This window comes from Phoca vitulina, unplaced genomic scaffold, assembly GCF_004348235.1.
Source record: "Phoca vitulina isolate PV1807 unplaced genomic scaffold, GSC_HSeal_1.0 scaffold3, whole genome shotgun sequence".
Classification (NCBI taxonomy): Eukaryota; Metazoa; Chordata; class Mammalia; order Carnivora; family Phocidae; genus Phoca; species Phoca vitulina.
In genome coordinates, this window is record NW_022589706.1 from 27,480,779 (window position 1) to 27,508,686 (window position 27,908).

Genomic DNA, 27,908 nt, shown 5'->3' on the forward strand with positions numbered 1-27,908 from the left:
CTTTATCTCTCTTTCATAATATCTATCTTTTTGTCACTCTGTGCAACCTTCTGGATAATTTACTTAATTTACTTACTCTTTCTTTAAATTTGTCTGGCCTTCTATCTTATTGAGTTTTTTTTTTTTTAATTTTAGTGATTCTACTTTTTATTTTTAGAAAGTACTTTAGGGCAAAATAGGCAAATGGAGTTAAGAGGTACAAACTTCCAGTTATAAAATAAGTAAGTCATGAGGGTGTAATATACAGGATAGGGATTATAGTCATTAATATTCTAATAATTTTATATGGTGAGATAGTGACTAGACTTATGGGGATCATTTTGTAATGTATATAAATATTGAATTACTATGTTGTACACCTGAAGCTAATATTGTATGTCAAGTACACAGTTGATCCCTCAACAACATGGGCTTGAACTGTGTGGATTTACTTATCTATGGATATTTTTTGATAAATACAGTACCATAAATGTATTTTCTCTTATGATTTGCTTAATAAGATTTTCTTTTTTCTAGCTCACTTTAGTGTAAGAATACAGTATTTAATATACATAACATACAATCATGTATAAATTGAGTATTTGTATTATTGGTAAGGCTTCCAGTCAACAGTAGGCTATTAGTAGTTAAGTTTGGGGGAAGTCAACATTATATGTGAATTTTCAACTGTGCAGGGGCTCAGCTCCCCTAACCCCCACATTGTTCAAGGGTCAGGTGTACTTTAAATTAATAAAGAAAAGTACTTTGTAGTTCTCTCTGTCTGGACTTTTTTTTTTTAAATCTTCTGTCATACTTATGAGTCCTTTTATATCTTTATTCATTTTTAAAGTATTTTATGATCTCTCTGATAATTCTGTTATTCTTAGATCTGCTGACTTTTGTTCTTGAAGCATTATCTCTTGTGACTTTTCTCATTTTGAATTGTGAGCTCATCTTCAACAGGGCTTGTCTGTAGAAATTTTTTGCAGCTTTGGAAGAGGCCTTGGATTTGTTTTTGACAAACACTCCAAGGACTTTCTAGACCACTCAACACATAAATTTGAACTTCAGATCATAAGGAAGATAGAAAGGTCTCTGATTTGAAAAGGGCTTTTTTTAGCTTTTTTTCTGACTCAAAGCTCGCCCAAGTCAAATGGGCTTCTTTATTGTCTCCTAACCAACTGCTCTGGATAGCTGCAGCATCAGTTTCTACACATACTTTGGTTTATGATTTGATCTTTGCTTATTGTCCCTGGAAATTTTCCTTACCTTCTTTCAAGCTTATCTCTCTATTTAATAAGACATGTGTTCTGTTTTATCCAGAATTTCTAGATGTTTGTAGCAGTGGGATTTTCAGGTATAACAGAAGTGAAAGCAAGTTACTGGTTTTGTTAATATTCAGGATGAATTAAGTGTTGTGCTTATTCATAGTGATAATATTCCTATCTCTGCAGACACCAGTGAGATCAGAGCCTAGCGACATGCAGTTTTCCATGATGAAGACTGATGACCGAATGTCTGCTGCTGAAAGCACAGTAAGAATTCTAAGTCACATCCATGTCCAAGTTATTTTGATAATTTGTAGGCTATACTTTCTCCTTTTCGTGGATGGTTCAGAATGTATAGGGATAAATAAATTCTGGTCTGTCATTTATTAAATCAGTACAGGCTCCGGTGTCTCAGGCGTATGTTGCTTTTACAAAGCTGCTGACAGCAGCTAGCTACCTGGTATCACAGCAAATGAGGACATCTTCCTATTACAGTTGATGTTGTTATTCTCGTTCTTGTGGTAGCAGAAAGAGTGAGGGTACCTTTATAAACAGAAGTATTGATTTCTATATGATTTTTTATTTTCACTCTCTTAGAGGTGGTGACCAGAACTCTGGAAATTGTAGTTTTTGTTAATATCTTAGATGCATTTTCCCTGCCACATTTTATTATTCTGAAATCCAGATGATTCTCACAATTACTATAAATCTATTTAAATGAAATAATGTTTCTATTTCTTAAAAAGCTATTATTAACTCGATAGTGACTTATGATTGATAGAATCAAGGAAATACGTCAAAGTGTTTCTCTTCTTACATAAATCCATCACCCTTAACGAGCCCAAATAAGTTATATACTCTTTTCTCTCCCTCACAGTTAACACCTTCCACTGAGAATTATAGTTAAGTATTGACTTGTGTGAGTAACAGAGGGACACTAGTCTAGCCACATTGACCAGTGACCTGCAGGTGATGGAAAGAATGATGCAAAAAGCCAAGCTCAATTATCCACACAGTGTGGACTGTAATCCCCAGTGGCTTAAAATCAGAATGACCTCTTAGGATGGAAGACTCTCTATACTCTGAACATGCATTCAGTTTCAGTGGAACTATGTCAGACTTACAGTCCTGTATTGCACAGTCTCTAATGAGAGGTATAGAGTTAATCGACCCAGCTATTTTAGTGTACTTCTCAAAGGTGGATGTGGACCCTTCCCAGACTGTATATTAGTATGACGTATTTTCTTAAGTCTCATTGTTATCTTATTAGTTATAACATTTAATGTAAACTTGGCTCATTGTGTTCATAAATTAGGTTCAGCTATTTGAATGTGCTTATTGGTCTTCATGAAGTACTGAGTAATTCATTTCACAATCTCTTAATCTTTTCTGGCAGATCAGCGTGGTGGTCGGCAAGAAAACTTTGTTTCTTTATAATCTGAATGAACCAGATAGCCCAATTGATCTGGAATTTCAGCAGCACTATGGGAACATTGTCTGCTACAGCTGGTATGTACAAGAAGCTCATTACCAAAAGATAGCCGTGTGTTTTTCCTTACTAATTATATTTAATTTTTGCCCATAGCATTTTCACTTCTGTATGTAACATTTTCTGGATTATAGACTATGACTTACTATGTGAAACTACCTCGCATATTATCTGGCCCTTGACAAATTGTATTCTGTAGTTCCTTGGTTCTATTGTACTTGCTTATGTACTGTATTGCCAGTGATCGTTAACCAGCCTTTTACTGTATCATTGCCTTTGTTACTGTAGGTATGGTGATGGCTACATCATGATTGGTTTTTCACGTGGAGTTTTTGTGGTCATCTCCACTCATATTCGAGAGATTGGTCAAGAGATATTTCAGGCTCGTGACCACAAAGATAGTCTAACCAGTATTGCAGTTTCACAGACCCTCAATAAAGCTGCTACATGTGGTGATAATTGGTAAGTTATATTCAAAAATTCCTAGGAAAGCTTATGTAAGGAATATTGAAAAGATTCAACAAGACTTTGATAGCTAGTATGAATCTGCCAACGATACTCTCCTGCACTCTTAAAACACGTTTGCAGTTGAAAATTTCTAGGACTCCTGCTATAACACGCAGGGTAAAACACAAATTGCTAAATGTTTACTAACTACAAAACCTAAAATGGAGAATGCTTGAAAATCAATCTTAAAATAGGTAATTCCAGGTAATATGGAGTCAGCACGCTCCACCCTGTCTCGCTTACTGAATACAACTATAAAACCTGGGCAGAAGGCATGGGACAGCTATTTAAGGACTCTGAAAAGTAAAGAGTAGGCACCTTGAAGAAAAAGAGCAGAATGTGAAATACCACCAAACCAGTGAGGAGTCTCCCACTTGTTTTCCAGTCTCTCAAGACTCAAGGCAGCCAAAATTTGGAAGTAGACACCAGAGCATAAAGGAGAGAGCTCCGAGAGAAGCCTTCTAGTTCTGGCCTCAAGTTGCAGGAAAGAGACTCCTAACACTTACTCTTTCTCTGTTCTTTCATGCCCCAGCCACCAAGCAACCTTGCCATGGCCGTGGCAGCAACAGTAATGGCAGGAAGGTCCCCCAGACACCTGCAGCTCTGACAGAGGGTAACCTTCCTCCAAGTAGAGGAGCTATGGTCCCAGGAAGTGGGGCGACCCCTGTTGCTTATTTTCCTCTCTGCCCTCACACTGCTTGGCCACAGGTATGGGTGCAGCTGGGGAAGGACAAGGCACTACAGGGTAGAACCCCAGCTTTCCTGCTGGAATACCAAAAAGGGGAGCCCCAGAGAATCAGAACATACCAGGGAGATCCTGGAGAGGAAAGAGCTCTGGAAAGCAACCGTCTAAAGACATTTATGAACTCCCAGGTTCACTCCTGAGCTATATATGTGTATCTTATCCTAAAGATACCAAAGACTTTGAGAACAGAACTAAGGGACAGGTCATAATGCAAGTCCTATGGGCCACAAAGTGGACCGAACAGGGACATATCTGAATACAACTGCAAAGCCTTTGAAAATGGAACTGACGTTGAAACCACATCTCACAGAAAGCTGGTTGATACTGATAGCCTGAACCCAACTGGGTTGATTGCTTAAAAAAAGAAAAAAAATTAAACCTTCTCCTTGGGATTTAAACAAGATGCAAGAGTCTCAAATGTAATGTCCAGAATGTCCAAAATATAACCCAAAGTTACCTGACATATGAAGAATCAGGAAAATTTTAACTCACTTGGGAAAAAGCAATCAAAAGATGCCAATGCCAAGATGTTGCAGGTAGCAGGTTCATGAAAAAAATAGGGTTCCTGAATAGACTGCTTTAGGGTTCCCAGGCTAAGGCCAGATTGGTCAATTCTAACCAAAACAGTGGGGTTTTGGTAAGCCCCAGAGATCTTATCCTAGGGGCACATAAGGCATATAAATGCTGGGAGACAGGGGAGACTGTTGATCATGAGGGCTTTTGGGGAAGTCACATCAGGATCTTACATTTGCTTGTGACTCTGTGAGCTGCTCTCCAGGGCATGCACTCACAGGAGGGACTAGTGTAAGGTCACTGCAGGCCACTTGGCCAAACAGGATGGCTGCTGAGCCAGCGGTACCATGGAGTAGCTTAGGTAAACTCTCAGCAGACTTGGACAGCACTATAAACCAACTAGACCTAAGAGACATCTATAGAACATTCCATCCAACAACAGAATACGTGCTTTTTCCATGCACCCATGGAAAATGCACCAAGATAGTCCATATCGTGGGCCCTGAAACCTCAACAAATTTAAATTGAAGTCATGCAAAATGTGTTCCTTGGCCATAATGTAATCACACTTGAAATGAATAACAGAAAACAACAGGAAATTCAATGAACACTTGGAAATTAACCTACTTCCAAATAATTCATGAGTATATCTCAGAGCAAATTTAAAAATACACACAACTGAGTCATGACCCACCAATGCCAACTCGCGTCCCTTGCTCTAGTGTCAGACCCATCCTTCACTTGCTCCCTTCTTGCTCCCGGTGGCCCTGGGGGTGTGTGGGCCAGGGGGCCCCAAAGAGTAGGAGGCGGGGGGGGGGGCAGGTGTGCAGGTCTAAGTGTCACATCTGCACGCTGGCGGCAAGAAATCGAGAGGAGCAGGAGACCTCAAGGATGGGACCAGGAGCAATGGCGTCCAGAGGAACAAGCAGTAAAAAGTCTCAGCATGGACAATGCCAACCAGGAAAATGAAAAAAAAAAAAGGATGAAAAGGAGCAAGTTGCTAATAAAGGAGAGCCCTTGGCCCTCCCTTTGGAAGCTGGTGAATATTGTGTGCCTAGAGTAAATTGTAGGTGGTTCCATGTTAGGCATCCCATCCCACAGTGTAGGTGGGACATGATTCAGAGGCTTGGAGAACCACAGGCAGGGATGAGAGAAGAGAATATGGAAAGGATTGGGGGGGGGGGGGGGGAAGTGAGACACCTGAGGGAAAAGCAATTCAGTCATAGTCTAGGGGCGGTTAACACTGACCCTCCTCACCATGACCATCATGAGGAGTTTTGCCTTATGCCTTGAATCCTGATGTTTTCCCTGAACTTAATAGGAAGACACACCTGCTTCCTAAACTTACATGTTCTCAGTGTACCTTTGTTGTAAACCTTTTGGTGTTACATGTCTCTTGTGGGTTCCTATGACCAGCTTCTAATTGAATGTTGTATTTTGACTCAATCTGTAAGATCCTATCAGCAGGGGAGTTTTACCCTATTGCATGGCAAGATGCTCATTATATATTGTGAAGTTAATAAAGCAGTTTAAAAGACCAAAAAAAAAAAAAAAAACCAAACAAACCCATACAACTGAATAAAAATGAAAATGCGACATATCAAAATATGAGATACAGTTAAAGCAGTGCTGAGAAGAAAACTTGTAGTATTAATGCTTATATATAAAAGAAAAAAATCTCAAATCAGTAATCTAAGTCCCTACCTCAAGAAACTAGAAAAAAAAGAGCAAGATAAGGGTAAAGCAGAAGGAATACAATCATAAAGAGCAGAAGGTGATGACAATGAAAATAGAATAGGAAAAAAAAATCTAACAGCTGGAATTTTTTGAAAAAGAAATTGATAAACCTCTAGCAAGAATGACAAATTAAAAAGACACAAGTCACTAATATCAGGAATGAAACAGGAATATTATTACAGATCTGGAAGCTATTAAAAGGACAATAAAAGTACTACAACTTTACAATTACAAAGGAATACTACAAACAACTCAGAAATTTGACAACTTAGAAGATTAGAAAAATTCTTCAAAAACCACTGAAACGCAACACAGATGAAACAGATAATCTGAATTAGCCCTGTAATTCTTAAAGAAATTGAAGAATGATTTTAAACCCCTGAAAAATCTCCAGGCTCAGATGGTTTCACTGGAGAATTCTACCAAACATTTAGAAAAAGAATTCACACTAATTTTACAAAATCTCTTCAGAAAATAAAAGTGGAGGGAACACTTCTCAACTTATTTTATAAGGCTAGTATTACCCTTATACCGAAATCAAAGAAAGTATTAAAAAAAAAAAAAAAACAAACTAGAGACCAGTCTCTCTCATAAACTTGGACACAAAATCCTCAACAAAACTTAGCAAACTGAATTCGGCAATATATGAAAAGAATTATACCTCATGACTAACTGGGATTTATTCCAAGTATGCTAGGCTTATTTACATTCAAAAATCAACAAAGTTACTGTATCAGCAACTGAAGAACCATATGATCACATCAGTTGACACAAAATATTTCATAAAATCCAACACCCATTCATGATAAAAATTCTCAGTAAGTTAGGGATGGAGGGGAATTACCTCAACTTGATAAAGAACATCTACAAAAAACCTGTCATACAAAAAAAGCTAACATCATACTTCATGGTGAAAGACTGAGTGCTTGCTCCTGAGATTGGGAACAAGATAAGGATACCTACTCTCACTGCTCTAATGCAACCTAATATTAGAAGTTCTAGCCACTGCAGTAAGACAAGAAAAATGAGACACATCCAGGTTGGAAAGAAAAAAGTAAAACCATCTCTATTTGCAGATGACATGATTGCTTATGTAGAAAATCTCAAGGAATCTACAAACAAGAAACACCCAGAACTAAAACTGAGTGAGTGTAGCAAGGTCTCAGGATGCAAGATCAACACCAAAAAAAAATCAATCACATTTTTTATGTAGTAGCAACAAACATGTAGAAAAATATGCCATTTTTAATCACTCCAAAGAAAATGAAATACCTAGATATACACTTAACAAAACATGTACAGGGTCTGTGTGCTGAAAATTCCAAAATGTTGCTGAAAGAAATCAAAGAAGACCCAAATAAACAGAGAAACACACAGTATTAGTATATTAAAAATAGTGATAACATCAAATGCTGGGAAGGATGAAGAGAACCTAGATCACTCATACATTGCTGGTAGGAATGTAAAATGGTACAGCTACTTTGGAAAACAGTTTGGCAGTTTCTTAAAAAAACAAACAAACTGAACGTGCAGTTACCATATGACCCAGCAGTTTCACTCCTGGCCATTTTTCCTGGAGACGTGAAGACATATTCACAGAAAAACCTGAATATGAATGTTTACAGCAGCTTTATTTGTAATAGTAAAAAACTAGAAACAATCCAGATATCCCTCAGTGGGTGAGTGTTCAACTGGTACATCCGTTTCATGGAATACTACTCAGCCATAAAAAAGAACAAACTATTGATACACACCATAACTCAGATGAATCTCCAGAGAGGTATGCTGAGTGAAAAATGCCAGTCACAAAATGTTGCATATGATATGATTCTATTTATGTAATATTGTTGAAATGATAAAGTTATAGGAATGGAGAACAGATTAGTGGTGGCTTAGGGTTAGGGATGGAGCTAGGGTGGAGAGGAAGGAGGGTAAGTGCCTTTATAAAAGGACAGCACAAGGGATCCTTGTGGTGATGGAACTATTCTATATCCTGACTGTGGTTGTGGATCTCAGGAATCTTGCATGTGATAAAATTGCTTAGAACTAAACACACACACACACACACACACACACACACACAGTGAATACAAGTAAAACTTGGGACATCTGAAAAAGGTTCGTGGATTATATCAATGTCAATATTTTGATTATATTATCCTACAGTTTTTCAAGATGCTATCATTTGGGGGGGGAAGGTGGAGGGTATATACAATCTCTGTGTTATTTCTTACAACTGCATGTGGATTTATAATCCTATCAAAACAAAAAGTTAAATGAAAACAACAAGGGGAAATATATCAAGGGAAAACCCTGGGAGGGCAGAAGGGAGGAGAGAGGAAAGGAGACAAGGAGGAAAGATACCTTCCAGCCATTAGGGGCCAACGTTGTACCACACAGCTTTCATTGGCTTGAACCCACCTATCTTCACTGTAGCCCTATGGAGTAATATGTCCCCAGTTTTTCAGAGCTTTCAACCTATGCCTTCTGATTCCAAATCGAATGCTCTTTCTATTATACCTCATTACTTTTTGTATGAAAGAAGTCAGGGTGGTGGAGGGAGCACATTGCAAAGAGAAACCTTATTCCTCTTACAATAATTAGTGCTGCTCAGGAGAATGTTTTCCTACTCACACTTTTCTTCAGGGCAACTTAAACCTCCATGTTCCTGAAACTGTAGATCAGAAAATTAAGCCGGGCAACAAAATATATATATTATATATATATAAAAGATATAATTACAGAAATTCTATTATTTTCTTACCTTGACCCAATAGATTATCCTATACATCCCTTTTTGGAGAACACTGACCTGTTCTGTAGCTTACAATATTTCGTGAACGAAAACAATTTTATTTAACACTTATATTTACAATATACATATTTCTTTCATTTTTCAGCATCAAAATCCATGACTTGGCAGAATTAAAAGACATGTATGCTATAATCAACCTGGATGATGAGAATAAAGGTACTGATTTTTCTGAGGCAGAGTGACGTTTTATCACTGCAATGGCAGAGTAATGTGTTTATTATTTTTTGAATTGCATTCATTATAAGAGGAATAAAATTAACACCCTTCATGAAAGTTCCCTAAAATAACTTATTTTAGTAATTATAGAAGGCTATAAGTCCACTTTGATCTAAAGATTTATAGTGAATTTAATCTCAATTTCAGTTATAAAACCTAAATTCTTACATCCTTTTCTTTTGAGCCACTACCGAATGAATCAATGCTCATGTTCACATGCCTGTCCGTGGTGAATTTTTACTCTATATAAACTAAACTATTAAAAGACAACACTTGAAGATTTTTATGTCTCTGCAGCTTACGTGAAAATATTTGCTTGTTTTTGATTGATCCTTTATTCTGTCAATTATTTCAGGGTTGGGCACCTTGTCCTGGACAGATGATGGCCAGTTGCTGGCACTGTCTACCCAAAGGGGCTCGCTGCATGTTTTCTTGACCAAGCTTCCCATACTCGGGGATGCCTGCAGCACAAGGATTGCATACCTCACCTCCCTCCTTGAAGTCACCGTAGCCAACCCTGTTGAAGGAGTATGAAAATGGTGTTATTTTGATTGTATTTATTAGTAAAATCAAAGCAGTTGTAGCAGTTGATCTGCTACTGTTCCTTTCCTGTATTATAGGAGCTGCCAATCGCAATTTCCATTGACGTGGAGCCCAACTTCGTAGCAGTCGGGCTTTATCATCTGGCCGTGGGAATGAATAATCGAGCTTGGTTTTATGTCCTTGGAGAGAATGGTAAGTCTCAAACCAGTTGTCATCTTACCTAGCGTATAATTTCTGTTATTATTTGGGGAGCATTGAAAGTTTCTTTGAAGACCGGGCCTTTCACTCTTTTCCTTCAGCTGTCTCTTTCTTAAGAAGCTTAACAGTTTTGTGAATCCTGTAAAAATTTTGCATAATTTTTGGGAAGATTTTATTCTTAGCCTTTGTAGTGAACACAGCGTGGTATAGTGGGCAGAGTATGACCTTTAGAATTAGGCCCTGAGTGTAAATTCCCCTGCTGCCTCTTGGAGCTGGGTGACTGTAGACAAATTCTTTACCTCTCTGAGCCCTGGTTGAGAAGTCTTGGTCCGGAAAATGAGGATTCTTCTACATGTAGGGGTCAAGGGGTCGTGAGGAAAACTAAATGAAATAAAATGTGAGGCGCCTTTGCACAGTGACTTTCTTAGGCACTCCTCGGTCGGGTCGTTGGGTCCCTCCCCCCTCCTTTTGTTCTTTACGTTATGGCCATTAGCATCTGAAGGGAGCCTGGCTGCTGCTTCTCCCCACTGGAGGTCAGATATCCCACAGGAGTAGAGCCCGCCGAGATTTAGCCTCAGATAGACTACACCATTAAGCTTACTGTCGCTAAAGTAAAATTTTTGGTTGTTTCACGTGTAATTTTATTTTCTGTTACTTTGTTTCATGTGAATCATTACGGAATTCCTGAAAGCAAATTTATATGACAACTACGATTTTCTTTAGAATGGCTAAAATAAAAATTTTAGATTCAGAATATCCTTAAAAAGGCACCCATTTAAAAATTAGTTGCAAATCTCAATGTAATTTTATTTATATTTTAATACATATGTGTTTTTATATTGCTACAGCTGTTAAAAAATTGAAAGATGTGGAATATCTGGGGACAGTCGCCAGTGTTTGCCTTCATTCTGACTATGCAGCTGCACTTTTTGAAGGCAAAGTCCAGTTGCATTTGGTAAGTATAATTCTGATGTCCTGGAGCCCTTGGGACTTGTGACGACTCAGATTAGTGATGATGATGAACAGCCTAATGTTATATTACCAAGAACTTTGTTCAGAAAGCAGCCACGTACAGACTAGCTAGAAAGTCAGGTGTGGCTAAAGGACTAACAAAACTCTTTACCCTTCTGCATGAGATGCTCGATTAACTTTCTTACTCTGGTGGGAAACTGCATCTAGAGGGAAATTAAAAACTGATGGGAACGTTCTATGTCTGGGCTTCCTGCCATGAATTGACTGACATATTTGGGCATATCCCTTTTGGGGATCCTTGAAACTATACCTATTAAATTGTTCAAAAGATATTGGCTCCTGAAATATGGGTCTTCTAAGCAAGGGGGCGTCTCCCACATCTATTTCTTGGCTCTTTGCTTCTGGGAAGCCAAAGAGAAAAGCTACCAGACCCCTGCAGAGCCTGCTGCAAAGATTATTCCCACTAAAGAGGGGTGTTTAATGCTGCCCCGCTGGCAGTTGTGGTTCTTGTCTGATGTCTTTCTCAATAGACGGGTAGTCTAATGAGTCTGAATGTTTAATCAAACTTAGGAAGAAGACCCTCCCCTATCTCCCTAGATGGTGCAGACCAGCTTTACTCAAATCTATAAGGTACTATTATTCTTTATGTTTTAGATAGAAAGTGAAATCTTGGATGCTCAAGAAGAACGTGAGACTCGGCTTTTCCCAGCGGTGGATGATAAGTGCCGTATTTTATGCCATGCCTTAACTGGTGATTTCCTCATCTACGGTACAGATGTACGTACTGGCTTCTTTGATATAGAACATAGGGGACTTTCTAATTTTTGCTTTGTAATATCTATGTGTGTGTATATATATAATATATACATAATATATACATACATATAGATGTATGTATGTAACATATATACATTACATTTTATACACACTTACGTACAGCACATAGGTCCCATGATTTGCTAGTAGTGCTTTTGTGATTATATAAGCAATTTTGATGGCAGAGTGAAAAGAGTCTGGAAAATCTGAGCTCAAGTGCCAGTTCTCTTACTCGCTACGTGCTGCTTAACCCATTCCAAGCCTCATTTTCCTTATCTAGATGCTGTAAGGGTTTATTTTGGTGATGAACATAAGACGTATCATTCCACTTTAGATCTCCAATGCCTACATTTAGTAGGCATTTAATAAATGGCGAAATTAATTGAATATTGGGAATCCCACTTCAATCTTTTGGTGGTTGTTTTTTTGTTTGTTTTATTTTTTAGAGAGAGAGAGTGTGAGCTGGGGAGGGAGAGGGGCAGAGGGTGAGGAAGAGAGAGAATCTTAACCAGCCTCAATGCTCAGTGTGGAGCCTGATCCGGGGCTCGATCTCACGACCCTGAGATCATGATCTGAGCCAAAATCAAGAGTCAGACACTTAACCAACTGAGCCATCCAGGTGCCCCAATCTTTGGTCTTTTGAACCACCAGTACCCTAAATCTCTAAATATTACACTAGCCAGATGGACATAAAACATAGTTATAGTAATAGCATCTTACATTTGTAAAAATTTTTCAAAGATTTTTTCAAAGCATATCATACCTGTTGTCTTGTTCATTCTCTCAAAGAATTTAGTAAAGGTAGGAAGGGCACTGTTTTCCACATTAGAAAAACAATTATTGACTTTCAAATGTTTCATTTTCTCACGTTAAACTGTTTTCTAAAAAAACATGTCTTGTTGCATACTTATTGCCATAAGAGAGACTTTAAGTTCGACCTAAAATAATCATCTTTTTACTAATATACACCAGTAGGGTAGGTCTCATGTATCAGGTAAAGTGGTAAGGGATATGGTAAGTTATAGCAAATATAATACATTTGTATGAGATGTAGCAGTTTATAAAGCCCTGATCTCACTTATTTTATCTCATTAGTTTTCTAAAATAATCAGGGAAGTGTTAGAGACTGAAGAACACTGAAGATTAAGAGGTTAGTAAGTTTGTAACAGATGTGGAACTTGAACAGTATCTTCTGATGTAAAACCCACTCTTTCCACTATTCCACACGGCATTTTGAAATAAGAACTCAAGGTGTGGTGATCTGTCCATAAGTCAGCATTTATCTCAATCTCTTTCTTGAATGATTCTGAAAATATGTTTTTTAAAGTTTTAGTGAGGTATGATTGATTCACAACAAACTACTATTTAAAGCCCACAATTTGATAAATTTTGACATGCATATACCTGTGAAACACCATCAACTCAATCAAAATAGTAAACATTCATCACCGCCAAAAGTTTTCTCACGCCCCTTTATGATTCCTCCTTCCTGTCCTGCCCCTGATGTCACTATAAATGAGTTTCTGTTTTCTAGAGTTTTATGTAAATGGAATCATATGGTATGTACTTCTTTCTATCTGCCTTCTTGTGTGTATCAACTGTTGATTCCTTTTTCTTGCTGGGGTGGCATGTTATAGTATACATTTATCATCATTGGCTTAACCATGAACCTAAGGATGGACATTGGGGATTTCCCGTTTGGGGTTGTTTCCAGCCTGGATTATTTCCAGTATGGGGTATTTACAAATAAAGCTGCTATAAACATTCATGTTCAAGTCTTTGCATGGACATATGCTTTCTTTTCTCTTGGATAAATACTGAGAAGGAGAATGGCTACATCATATGGCATATGTATGTTTAAGTTTTTAAGAAACTGACAAACTGTTCTCTAAATTGGTTGTACTATTTTACATTTCCATCAACAGTGTGTGAGCGTTCCAATTCCTCCACATCCTCACTAACATTTGATATGGTCAATCTTTTTGTTTTGTTTTTTTTTAAAGATTTTTTATTTATTTGTTTATTTGAGAGAGAGAGTATGAGAGAGAGCAAGCACATGAGAGGGGGGAGGGTCAGAGAGAGAAGCAGACTCCCTGCCGAGCAGGGAGCCCGATGCGGGACTCGATCCAGGGACTCCAGGATCATGACCTGAGCCGAAGGCAGTCGCTTAACCAACTGAGCCACCCAGGCGCCCGATATGGTCAATCTTTTTAATTTAACCCACTCTTAAGTGTGTAGTGAAATCTCATTGTGATTTTTTTTTCTTTTGCTCAAATGAAGACTTGCTTTTTTTTTTAATTATTATGTTATGTTACATTACATCATTACACCATACATTACATCATTAGTTTTTGATGTAGTGTTCCATGATTCATTATTTGCGTATGATTTTAATTTGCTTTTCCCTAGGGGACTCCTGTGGCACGTCTTTTCTTTTTTTTTTCTTTTCTTTTTTTTCCTTCTCTCCTTCCCTCTCTTTTTTTTTTTTTTTTTAGATTTTATTTATTTATTTGAGAGAGAGAGAATGAGAGAGAGAGCACGAGAGGGAAGAGGGTCAGAGGGAGAAGCAGACTCCCTGCTCAGCAGGGAGCCTGATGTGGGACTTGATCCCGGGACTCCAGGATCATGACCCGAGCCGAAGGCAGTTGCTTAACCAACTGAGCCACCCAGGCGCCCTCTCCTTCCCTCTCCGCCAGCATCTTTTCATATGCTTGTTTGCTCTCTGTATATCTTTGGTGAAGTGTCTGTTCAAATTTCTTTGGCCATTTCTTAATTGGGTTCTTTTCTTATTATTGATTTTTGAGAGTTCTTTATTCTGTATTCAAGTCCATAATTTATCAAATATATGCTTTGCAAGTATTTTCTCCCAGTGCATCCGTTGCCTTTTCATTCTCTTAACAGTGTCTTTCACAGAGAATAAATTTTTTTACTTTGATGAAGTCCAGCTTACCAATTTCTTTTTTACAGATTGTGCTTTTGGTGTCATATCTAAGTAATCTTTGCCTAACCCAAGGTCACAGAGTTTTTCTCTGGTGTTTTCTTCTATAAGTTTTGTAGTTTTATGTTTTGTACTGAGGTCTATTATCCATTTTGAGTTAATTTTTGTTTATGCTGTGAAGTCTAGATCAAAGTTCATTTTTTTGTTTAAAGATATTCCAGTTGTCCCAGCACCATTTATTGAAAAGATTGTCCTTCCTCCACTAAATCGCCTTTGTACTTTTGTCAAAAATCAAATTGTCCATAAATGTGTGGGTCTTTTTCTGGAATTGCTCATTCCATTGATCTGTGTGTCTGTGTTTATAACAGTATCACACTGTTTTAATTACTGTAGTTTTATAATAAGTCTTGAAAGCAGGTGACGTTACCCCTCCAACTTTGAGTTTCTTTTTCAAAGTTGTTTTGGCTATATTCTCAGTACTTTGCATTCCTATTTGAACTTATGATAATCTTGTCAGTTTCTACAAAAAGCCTCCTGGGAATTTTAATGGGATCATGTTGAATTTACAGACCAATTGCCATCTTAGCAAAGTCTACTCACCAATGAACAAGATATATATCTCCCTTTATTTAGGTTTTAATTTCTCTTAGTGTTTTTGAGTTTTCGGTGTACAAACACCCCTTTTGTCAGATTTATACCTTAAGTATTTCATATTTTTGTTATTTTTAATGCATAGTATTACTTTTTTTAATTTTAACTTCTGATTATTCGTTTGTAGCATATAGAAATGGAACTGATTTTTGGGTATTAATCCTGTATACTGCAGCCTAACTAAATTCACTTAGTAGTTATAGTAGTTTTTTGTAGATTCATTGGATTTTCTATATAGATGATCATGTCATCTCTGAATATAGTTTTACTTCTTCCTTTCCAATATGGATGCCTTTTATTTATTTATTTATATTATTTATTAATTTTATTTGAGAAAGAGAATACTAGGAGGGGGATGGGCAGAGGGAGAGGGAGAAGTAGACTTCCCTCTGAGTGGGAAGCCAGACACAGGGCTCAATCCTAGGACCCCGAGATCATAACCTGAGCTGAAGTCAGATGCTTAACCGACTGAGCCACCCAGGTGCCCCATGGATGCCTTTTATTCTAATACATTGTTGAATAGGAATTGTGAGAATGGCTATCTTCGTCTTGTTCTTGACCACTTAGTATGATTTTAGCTGTAGATCTTTTGTAGTTGCCTGTTATCAGGTTGTATGTATACTACAAAACCTAAACCACTAAAATAATAGAGTTGTAGCTAATAAGTCAACAAATTAGATAAAATCAAATAATAAAAAATACACAATCATATTGAACCACTTTAAGCTATGGTTCATCTTTTCTACTTTTTTGCATACCTGGTAATTTTACCTTTTGGGATGCTGGATATTTTTGTATCCCTAAAAATAGTCTTTTTTTACACCCAAACATGGGGAAGTAGAGAGGGAGAGGGAGAGAATCTCCAGCAGACTCCCTGCTGAGCACAGAGCCCAATGTAGGGGCTCGATCTCAGGACCCATGAGATCATGACCTAACCGACTGAGTCACCCAGGCGCCCCCTCTAAAAATATTCTTGAGCTTTGCTCTGGAATGCAGTTAATTGACTTAGATGTAGTTTGACCCTTTTTGAGTCTGGTTTTATGATTTCTTAGGCAGATGTGAAATGCTGCTCAGTCTATAGCTAATTATTCCCACTTCTGATCTTTCTGAGTTCTCTACCCAGTGCCTTGTGAACTATGATTTTTTCCAGTCTGGCTGTTGGGAATAGTTACTATTCCTGTTCCCTCTAATCCCTTTGGATGGTTCTTTCCTTGGCCTTGTGGTTTTCTCACATGCATGCAGTGACAGCACCTGCTAAGGACTCAGAGTGGACCCAGTGCAGCAACCCAAACTTATGTCTCCCGTACTCTGCCCTGCAAACCCCAGCCCCCTGTTCTCCCCAGACTTTCAGCTCCATCTCCTCAGCTTGGGGAGCCATGCTCTGCCTGCATCCTCCTCCCTTTGCCATGCCTTGAAAACTCTCAGAGCAAAAGCTGGAGGACTCACAGGGCTTACCTGGTTTGTTTCCAAAATCTCAGGCAGAAATTGTTCTTTGTTGCCTCATTCCAGTATCTTGAAAACTTGTTTTTTCATGATTTTTGTCTACTGGTTTTGGTTGTTTGGGGTAGGAAAGTTAAATCCAGGCTGTTACTCTATCTTGGCCTGAATAGAAGTCCAAGATGTATGTGCTTTTATTTTAATTAAACTTTTTATTTTGAGATCATTGTAGATTCACAGGTGGTTTTAAGAAACAATACAAAATGATCCCACATAAGAAACAAAACAGAGAGATCCAATATGCTCTTTTCCTAGTTTCCCCCAATGGTAACATTATATTACATATCATAATCAGGATATTAACATTGATAGTCAAGATACAGAATAATTCTATAACCACAAGGACACCTTCATGTTGCTATTTTATAGACACCCCCACTTGCCTCCTGCCCTCACCTCAGCCTTGATCCCTGGTAACAAAGTTATAGTTACAACAAGGGTTACAACAGGGGTTGAACTGTATGAGTCTACTTGTATGTGGATTTTTTCAATGAATACAGTACCTGTCTACTTATATGTGGGTTTTTTTCCCAATAAATACAGTACTGTAAATGTATTTTCTCTTATGGTTCTTATAATATTTTCTCTAACTTCATTGGAAGAGTACAGTATATAATATATTTAGCACACAAAGTATGTGTTAATCAACTATTTGTTATTGATAAAGCTTCCAGTCAATAGTAGGGCTATTTAGTAATTTAGTTTGGGGGGAGTCAAAGTTATACATGCATTTTCAACTGTCAGGGTGGGGGTTCAGTAACCTTAATCCCTGTGTTGTTCAAGGATCAACTGTACTCTGTTCTCCATTTCTATAATTTGGCATTTCAATAATGTTACATAAGTAGAATCATACACCATGTAACCTTTGGGGATTGGCCTTTTTTCACTCAGCATACTTCTGTGGAGATTTATCTGAGTCATTGTGTGCATCAATAATTTGTTCATTTTTATTGCTGAGTAGTATTCTATGGTATGGATATACCAATTTGTTTAAGCATTCACCAATTGAAGGGCATCTGGATTGGTTCTAGATTTTGACTATTGCAAATGAAGCTTCTATAAACGTTCATATACAGGTTTTTGTGTGAAAGGTTTTCACTTCTCTGTAAAGTTCCCAGAAGTAAATGTGAAGTTACGACTTCACATCCACTATGATGGCTATAATCAAAAAGTCAGATGATAACAAGTGTTGATGGGGATGGAGAGGAATCAGAACTCTTATACACTGCTGGTGGGAATGTAAAATGGTGCAGCTGCTTGGCAGAACACTCTGGTAAGTCTATAAAAGATTAGACATAGGGGCACCTGGGTGGCTCAGTTGGTTAAGCATCTGACTCGATTTCGGCTCAGGTCATGATCTCAGGGTCATGTTATCCAGCCCTACATCGGGCTCTGTGCTCAGTGGGGAGTCTGCTTGAGATTCTCTCTCTCCTTCTTCCTCTCCCTCTGCCCCTCCCCCTCTCTAAAATATAAATCTATACATAAATAGATAAATAAATAGACATAGCTACCATATGACCCAGGAATTTCATTCCTAGGTTATACCCAAGAGAAATGAAGATATATGTCCACAAAAAACTTGTACACCAGTGTTCATAGCAACATTATTTATAATAATCAAAAGGTGGAAACAACCCAAATGTCCAAGTGAACAACATATGGCATATCCATACAATGGAATATTCTTTGACAGCAAAAAGGAATAAAATATTGATATATACTGCAATATAGATGAACCTTGAAAACATCATGTTAAGTAAAAGAAAGCAATCACAAAAGACCACATTTTGTATGATACCATGTATATGAAATGTCCAGAATAGGCAAATCTATGGAGATAGAAGGTAGGTAAGTAGTTGCCTTAGACTGCGGAGGGGGAGTGGGACGAGGTTGGGGAAACTCAGGAAAGACTATTAAATGGGGTTTCTTTTTGAAGTGATGAAATGTTTTAAAATGAATTGTGATCAAGTATTATACAACTCTGTGAATATACTAAAAGCCATGGAGTTGTACATTTTAAGTGGGTGAATTGCATGGTATGTGAGTTATACCTCAATATGCTATTATTTAAAATAAAAGTGCGGGCATCTTAAAAAAAAAAAAATGGATCAGTAAAGGATATCTGGGTGGGTCCATCCTGGGCTTCTTTATTCTGTTCCAGTGATCTGTGTGTCTGTCCCTTCACTAATACGACACAGTCTTGATTACTATAGCTATACCAAAAAAAAAAAAGTTTTGAAGTTGAGTAGTCAAAGTTTCCCACCTTATTCTTTTTTTATTCAAAATTGCTTTAGCTATTCTAGTTCCTTTGCCATTTCATACAAATTTTAGAATAATCTTGTTTATATCTACAAAAAATCTTGAGATTTGTTTTGGAATCATATTAAACTTCTATATTAGTTGGGGAAAATTAACATGTTTATTATGGTGAGTCTTCCAATCCATGAACACAGTATACCCTCCATTTATTTAAGTCTTCTTTGATTCTTTCATCAGTGTTGTATAGTTTTCAGCATCCAAATCCTGTGCAAGTTTTGTTAAATTTATACCTAAATGTTTCATCTTTTTTGAGTGATTGTAAATGGTAATGTATTTCTAAATTTTGGTATCTATAGTTCATTGCTAATATATAGAAATACAATTGATTACATGAGGTGGTTTTGTTTGTTTTAATTTTCTAATTGGTCTTAACAGGAAAAATATTTAAAAATAACATGATTTGAAAGTTATTCTGAAACAGTAAGGATATTTCCTATAAGTGGAAAATCTGAAAATCAATTATGCTTTAATATCACTAAGAATATTAGAACTTACTGTTGAATCACATGTACATTCTCACTTTCTTGGATTTGTACCTTTACATATAGTAAATATTAGTTTTAGACTCTTCCTGCATGAAAAATATGGTACATTTTCTCTTAAAATTGGAAGTGTGTTTAAGTGCTTAAAGTATTTTCTTGACAATGTTTATATTTCTATTACTGGATTTTTTTTTTTAGACTGGTGTTATTCAGTATTTCTATATTGAAGACTGGCAATTTGTTAATGATTATCGACATCCTGTTGGTGTGAAAAAGATTTTTCCTGATCCAAATGGGACCAGATTAGTTTTCATTGATGAAAAAAGTGATGGATTTGTCTACTGTCCAGTAAGTCTGGAAGATTTCTTAAGCATTCATTTTTTTAAAATGTAATATACAAAGAAAAATGTTTTTAATGTATATTATATATAAAATCATTTTTTCTTAAGTAGTTCAAGGATTAGAGTACTTCGTTAAATCATGTTTGTGATCCATTTTTACAATTATTTACATCAAGAAAACTTTTTCCATTATTCTGCAGTTCTTCATAGTGTCAGTCCCAGAAAGATTTTTTTTTTTTAAGGTTTTATTTATTTATTTATTTGATACAGAGAGACACAGCGAGAGAGGAAACACAAGCAGGGAGAGGGAGAAGCAGGCTTCCCGCTGAGCAGGGAGCCCAATGCGGGGCTCGATCCCAGGACCCTGGGATCATGACCTGAGCCAAAGGCAGACGCTTAACCACTGAGCCACCCCGGTGCCCCCCCGAAAGATTTTTTAAATGGAATAATAGTTATATTCTGTACCACTTTAACCTTATTTACTGGAAAATGTTACAGTATGTCTTGATTTAAATGACTTTTCTCTCCAGGTATGCCATAAGCTTCAGAGGTCAGGGACTCCTTTCTGCCCACCTCACTTGATTTTCCTCTTGCCTTAATGATCCTGAACAGAAAGAAAAGGTAGTTTTGAATAAGATAGATTAAAAACAGATGGACCCTTTTTAGAATCAGTTACTCTTATTTTTATACATCCCTTACTGTTTTTTAAAATAAATTAGAAAAAGGAGATGGGTTTTTACATCATTTACTATACTTGGATTTTTTCTTTACTTACTTTTGATATTCAGTTAATGATTTAGTATGTTCTTGGTCACAGTTCATATAGCCTACAGCTGTTCTCGGATGCATCTTTTTTTTTCTTTTAAGATTTTATTTATTTATTTGAAAGAGAGAGCACGACCAGGGTGGGGAGGGGCAGAGGGAGAGGCAGATTCCTTGCTGAGCAGGGAGCCCAATGCGGGGCTTGGTTCCAGGACCTTGAGATCATGACCTGAGCCTAAGGCAGACCCTTGGCCGACTGAGCCACCCAGGCACCCCTCTCAGACACATCTTAGTAACTGTTCCCCTGGTGTCTGTGCTTTGCCGCTCAGTGGAGACCGCTTTCCCCTCACTGTCCACTTCACTAGATACTGAGACTTCCCTCCTTCCTTCCTTCCTTCCTTCCTTTTCTCTCTTCCTTTCCTTCCTTCCTGTCTGTCTCTTTCTCTTCCTTTTTTTCTTTTTTTCTCTTTTTATCTTTGATAAATCTTTGTTATCTTTGATAAATATAACAGTTTTCCACAGGAGCATCTGGATTATTTAAGCAAAATTCCTAATGTGCCAATTCTCATTCAACCCATTTCTCTCCCAGTCACAGAACAAATGAGGAAAAAATGACATAAATAGGAAGATAACCCTGAGTTCTTTCTACTTGATCAGGAAATCCCCTTTCTGTAGCAGGGCTCCCGTCCGAGCTGCCCGGCTCCCCTGCGTGGGCTCAGCACATATGGAAGCTGCTGCTGAGGGTACCTAGAAGGCAGGCGGGAAAATCAGGGACTGACAGGAGTTAAGGCAGAACTGGGGCCTGACCTCTAGTGAAAGGGTGAGGAGTTCGAGCAGTCTGAACGAGTTGATGCATTTTTCTTTCACGTTTTACAGTCCTCCTTTCCTTGACAGTTTCTCTTAAAGAGGCTACACGACCTTCCTCACTGAGTTGCTGTGAGGTTTCAGTGAGTTGATTCTTCCAAACACAGGATCGGACACGTGGTAGCTATTTAGCAGGTGTTAGCTAAAGCCCCGCCTCTTTATTGCTTTACCACCCTTAAACCCCTCCAGTTCCAGAATTATCTCACTTGCTGCTGCCCGTTCCCACTCCTATTTCCAACTCTAACCTGTAGCTCCATTATGTGTTAAGAAAAAAATGTCGTGGTGAAACAAAATCCACACAAAAGCCTGAGTGTGTGAGAGCACAGGCCCTCTCTAACCCAACCTGTGGGCGGCTGTTTGTTTTTATCCAAAGTGAGATCTCACTGCTAGGTTAGATATCCCAGGGGAATATGCCGATATCTGAGGGGAATATGGAGCCTACAGGAGTGAATTCTTGTAAATAACACCAGCTCAGTCTTTCTACAGGTAAGGTGAGCTGGGCAGGGAAGGGGAAGGCGGGCTTGTGGTGCAGAGCCTTCCTCACCGCCTAGGGCACAGGAGGAGGCCCCTGGCCTCCAGCCCAGAGTGCCGTGCATTTGATTTCATTTGATCACTCACCCTGTCGTAGCATGTTACTACTGCAGCTTACTCTTCTACTCCACTTCAGTGAATCTGAGAGAAACATTGTTTCTGTGGTGTACATATATGACAATATATAATTATTCAGGGGCACCTGGGTGGCTCAGTCGGTTAAGCGTCTGCCTTTGGCTCAGGTGGTGATCCCAGGATGCTTGGGATCGAGCCCCACGTTGGGCTTCCTGCTCAGTGGGGAGTCTGCTTCTCCCTCTCCCTCTGCCCCTCCCTCCTGCTCAGGCTCTCCCTCTCTCTCACTCTCAAATAAATAAATAAAATCTTTAAAAAAAAAAAAGAAAAAAATATATAACTATTCAGATGACCACTATTCCTCTTTAAAGTTCTTATATTTACATGCAGGTTCCCTCATATGTATGTTTATTCAACCAGTTTTTCCTCACTGTGTATATGGTAAGGAAGCGACTGACATTATACAGGAGAATTGGGAGAGGTGATTTTTCCTTACAGACGCCCTAATATAACAGCCTTGTACCCCATCACTCTCTATAAGCCCATTAAGGATGACATGATATATTACAGGAAGTTCATCAATAGGTAGGGTGTGGAAATTAAGCACATGGACTCTGAAGACAGACAAACAGACCTGGATTTAAGATTAGTAATAATAACAACTAATATTTTTGTGCTGAGTACTCCTCATATATATCAGGTATCTCTTAATCCTTATAGCAGCCCCAGAGATAAATACTCATATATTTTTTTAAAATAAACTTTAGGCCCAAGCTGGGGCTCAAATTCATAACCCTGAGATCAGGAGTCACATGTCCTACTGACTGAGCCAGTCGGGCACCCCCAACAAGTACTCATACTATTGGCCATTTTATAGGTGAAGAAACTAAGGTTAGAAAAGATAAGTGACTTGTCCAAGGTCACACGGAAAATGGCATCTGTGGTCTGAGTCCAGGGTGGCTTCCTCCAGAGCCCTCACTTTGATCAGAGTCCCAGTTTCACCGTTTATAAAATGGGTGCAGTTCTACCTACTCTGTAGGTTGTTATGTAAAAACAAAATGGGACGATGTCCATAAAGCGTTTAGTGCCGTGCCTGCCATGTGATAAGTGCTCAACAAATGGTTACCTTTTTAAAAAAAATTCTGCCCCCAGCCTGGTGGCACTGGTGTGCTCATCTGCACCAACCAAGGGTCAGTGTCACACAGGGGTTAGGAGCATAGACTGGGGGGCCAGACTGCCTGCTGGGTCCAAGTCCTGGCTCTTCAACTTACTAGCTGTGTGACTTTGGGCAAATTTCTTTGTGCCTAAGCTGCTTCATCCGCAAAATGGGCATAAGAATGCCTATCTTGGGGGCGCCTGGTTGGCTCGGTTGGTTAAGTGTCTGACTTCGGCTCAGGTCATGATCTTGGGGTCCTGGGATTGAGCCCCATGTCAGGCTCCTGACTTAAAACTCAGGTCATGATCTCAGGGTCCTGGGATGGAGCCCCAAATCAGGCTCCCTGCTCAGCAGGGAGTCTGCTTCTCCCTCTTCCTCTGCCCCGCCCCCCCCCCCACCGGCTCGTGCCCTCTCTCTCTCTCCCCGCCCCCCCACTCTGCAGTCTCTCTCTCAAATAAATAAATAAAATCTTTAAAAAAAGAATACCTATCTTGTACAGTATAAAGTTAGAATTAAATGAGGTTGCAATATATAAGTAATTAGCATAATACCTGATAAGTAGCACTATCTAATAGAAATATAATTAGAACTACATATAATCTTAAATTTTCTGCTAGCCACATTTTTTTAAAGATAAAAAGAAACAGGTGAAATTAATGCTAATGTATTCAACCCAATATTATTACTTCAGTATGTAATCAATATAAAAAATGAGATGTTTTACCCTCTTTTTCATACTAGCTCCCTGAGATCTGGTAGATAGTTCGAACTTACACCTCAGTCAGACTAGACACATTGCAATGTTCAGATAGCCACATGTGGCTGTGAAATAGTAGCTACTGTATTGGACAGCACAGCTCTATAGTATTAGTTATTCTTTGCAAGAATCTTACATTTCATCCTTGTTTTGAGAGCAAGATGGGGTAGGGAGGAGGCGGGCATTTCTCAGCTTCACATTCAGTGTATATATAAGCCTCTCTGCCGAGGCCCCTGGAATATGTGCATTGATTTTTTTTTTAATAGCTTATAACACTAACAGTACATTTTATATTTATTGGAATGCATTCTAGAGAAGCTTTTGAAATAAAATAGACCTAGTGGAGTTTATTTGATTTTCAAATATGTATGAATTAATTCGTTTCTTCTCTAGCTGGAACATTTCTATACCAGGTATTGAAAATTTTCTGAACACAAGTGTGTTTGTAGTTTAAATTTCTGTTGTCTTCAGCAACTTCAGCCTTTTTTTTTCTTAAGCTGAAATTTTGTGTCCAGACTTGTCTTTTTTCCTGAAAATGCACCAAGTTTTAGATAAAAGTCTTGATTTGCCGTACAAACCACAGGGTTTTTTTTTTTTCAAGTGGGATCTAGTACAGGAGTAGGAAAAGGAACTTTCTTTCCTGCTATGGCTGGAGTGTTGTTGGGGTGAATGCGGTGGGAAAGCTACACCAACCAAGGCAGCAAACAGGCTCCTACCAAGGCCGGCGAGGACAATTTCAGTGCAGACGTGGGGCAGATCTGTAAATCCTGTTTTGTAGGTTAATGATGCTACCTATGAGATTCCAGACTTTTCACCAACCATTAAAGGTGTTCTTTGGGAAAACTGGCCGATGGATAAAGGCGTATTTCTTGCTTACGATGATGATAAGGTGTACACTTACGTCTTTCACAAGGACACGATACAAGGTACTTAATCACTTTTTTGTTTGTAAATAAATTTCTATGACAATGAAATTAAAGCATTCCTTTCTTTTTTTTTTTTTTGCTTTTTTTTTTAATTAATTTTTTTATTGTTATGTTAGTCCCCATACATTACATAAAGCATTCCTTTCTGATTTATGTGCTGAGGATCCACTTTTAGCCTTAAGATGTCTGTTTTCCAATCTAGGATCCAAGGTCATCTTGGCTGGAGGCACCAAAGTCCCCTTCTCTCATAGACCTTTGCTGCTGTATAATGGGGAGCTAACTTGCCAGACACAGAGTGGAAAAATAAACAACATCTACCTGAGCACCCACAAGTTCCTGGACGGTTTAAAAGATGTGGGGCCTAACGAGCTGCAGCAAATGCTGACGCAGACTTTAATGCTCAAAAGGTAGGACTCCAAACACTTCTCAGGAGTTCTCATTTGCTTTTGTGATTTTAAAGGTCATATCCTATGAAAGTAGATGGAGATGATAGTATTGGCCTTGTTTACAGGATTATTGTGAGGCTCAGATAAGATCACGGGGATGAGAATGTGTGTAAATTCTAAAGGAAGTACTGTTGTCCTAAGCCCTTCAGAACAGAGAGGTTTCTCATCACCCAAATAGCACACTTACTGTGAAATTCTAATAAGCCTAATTTTCAACAGTATCCTAATGTCAACTTAAGAAGTTTGGTTTTGCCTTGCTTGGGATTTCCTTTTTCTGCTTTTTCTTCTTACCTGTTATGGCCGCTGTGAGTCTTCCTTTGTGGCTCTGACCATGTCTTAAATGTTGCTGTTCCTCAGGGTCCCATGAGCCCCCTCTTCTCTTCTCTAATTATTCTTCCTAAATGAATCTCCTCTACTTACTTGGCCTCAGTAGCATTCACAAGAGGCTGACTCCAAAACGTGTATCTTCCACTTAAAGCTGTATTTACCACTGCCTACCAGTTGTGTTTGGGAGTCCATGAGCTCCTCACACTTGCTCTCTTTAAAACAACTCATCTTCCCCAGTCCCTTCTTTTCCCCCAGTACTAATCCCACGTACACATGTCCCAACACACCCACACACCAGACCCTCTTCTCCCTGCACCCTCCTCTCGCCCCATACTCTCCCACTAACTCAGGCCCTCACTCAGAATAACGTATAAGGTAACCACTCCCCGACTGCTCTCTGCTGATAGCCTCATGACAAACTCATGTATTCGCCACACTTGAAAATACCAGTCTGATCCTCTCACTCTCTGCTGGAGATCTTTCCCCTTGGCTTGAGGAAGAAATCCCTCCTCCTCGGGGACCTCAGTATGACGTACTGGCCACTTGCTTTAATACCAGCCTCAACTATCCCTTCCTCCACTCCCTCTCTGTTCTGCTGGCTGCTTGAACGTGATACTTTTCATGGTTCTTTGCCTTGACACATACAGCTTTCTCTTCCCAGAATGCCCTTCCTCTATGTCTGTCTGCAGTAACTCTGCCTTCTTCACACTCACCTGAGCCATCTCCTGCTCCAGGATGCCTCCCCTGCAGCCCCCTGGCCCCTGGCAGCCTGGGTTAGAGGCCTTCCTGGTGGGCTGATGGCCTCTATTGTACAGATAAATGTTTTTTCTTGGGTGCCTGGGTGGCTCTGTAGACACAGTGGTTTAGAGCACTTTCCCCCTACTGCTGCGTGATGGTCTTGGGAGGTCTCTAAGCTTCACGTTTCCTCATCTGTAAGGGAGAAACGACAATATTCCTTAGTGGGTAGGGTTGTTAGGGTAATCCAGTGAGAGAATTTATGCAAAGCGTTTGGCACAGATTCACGTATTGGAAGCGCACAGTTACCTCTATCACACTGTGTCAGGATCATCCATTGACTTACTGTCTCTTCCACCTTCCCCAGTCATGACCGCCTGAAGGACAATGACTGTGTGTTTGATCTTTGTATCTTGGTTCCAAGCACAGTTTCTGGCACAAAATAGGAGCTCAGTAAATGCGCGTTGGGTGGGAAAATGTGTAGGTGACTAGATGGATAGATGTAATACATGCATTGATGTAGCATGAAAGTTTAATTGGCATTTATGGTCATGTTTTAAACCAGAGGTCAGCAGCCTTTTTCTGTTATGGACCAAATGGTGAGCATATCAGTCTTTAAAAGCCATGGGATCGCTCTCATATCTACCCAAGTCGGCCATTGTAACACAAGAGCGGCCAAGACAATCCCTAAAAAAATGGGCTGAGTGGACTTGTTCCAGTCAGACTTGGGTCACGGAAGCAGACAGCTGACTGGATTTGGCTTGTCAGCCATAGTTTGCTGGCCCCTGTTTTAATTTCCAAATCTATAGGAGTAAAGTACTGTTATTAGATTTATGTGAGAACAGAAATAATTTTCACCTATGTGTGAAGTAAACCCAAAAATAAACAAACAAAAAGAGTTAGTTGTTAATAAGGGAGGGTGGTTACACAGATTAGATTCAGATTAGTAAAAGAAATTCAAGAAAAAATCTTTTTTAAAGATTTTATTTATTTGAGAGAGAGAGAACACAAGCAGGGGGCAGAGGGAGAAGCAGGCTCCCCGTGGAGCAGGGAGGCCAATGCGGGACTTGATCCCAGGACCCTGGGATCATGACCCGAGCCGAAGGCAGAAGCTTAACCTAGACTGAGCCACCCAGGCACCCAAGAAAAAACATTTATCTGTACAATAAAGGAAGAAAAGTTTATGTAGTTTTTCATAACTTGGAAATGATGATTACGGATGAAGAAATGTTTTGCAAAAATTAAGACCTAACTTTAAATTATATATAACCTGAAAATTGCGAACTAGGGGGCAAGTAGAGCTCCC

The 27,908-nt window shown here is 38.8% G+C and overlaps 1 protein-coding gene and 1 pseudogene across 3 annotated transcripts in view; both read left to right on the plus strand.

Moving 5' to 3' along the window:
* WDR19 (WD repeat domain 19) overlaps positions 1–27,908 on the plus strand; it is a 122,473-nt gene that overhangs the window by 25,697 nt on the left and 68,868 nt on the right. For all 3 annotated transcript variants that reach the window (XM_032400209.1, XM_032400207.1, XM_032400208.1), the window contains exons 7-17: positions 1,434–1,514; positions 2,644–2,756; positions 3,025–3,198; positions 9,139–9,209; positions 9,625–9,797; positions 9,890–10,004; positions 10,859–10,965; positions 11,637–11,759; positions 19,884–20,033; positions 24,947–25,094; positions 25,297–25,501. In XM_032400209.1, the coding sequence (XP_032256100.1) occupies positions 1,434–1,514; positions 2,644–2,756; positions 3,025–3,198; positions 9,139–9,209; positions 9,625–9,797; positions 9,890–10,004; positions 10,859–10,965; positions 11,637–11,759; positions 19,884–20,033; positions 24,947–25,094; positions 25,297–25,501 (1,460 nt within the window). The remainder of the gene's footprint in view (positions 1–1,433; positions 1,515–2,643; positions 2,757–3,024; positions 3,199–9,138; positions 9,210–9,624; positions 9,798–9,889; positions 10,005–10,858; positions 10,966–11,636; positions 11,760–19,883; positions 20,034–24,946; positions 25,095–25,296; positions 25,502–27,908) is intronic.
* Positions 3,205–7,262, plus strand: LOC116629918 (annotated as a pseudogene).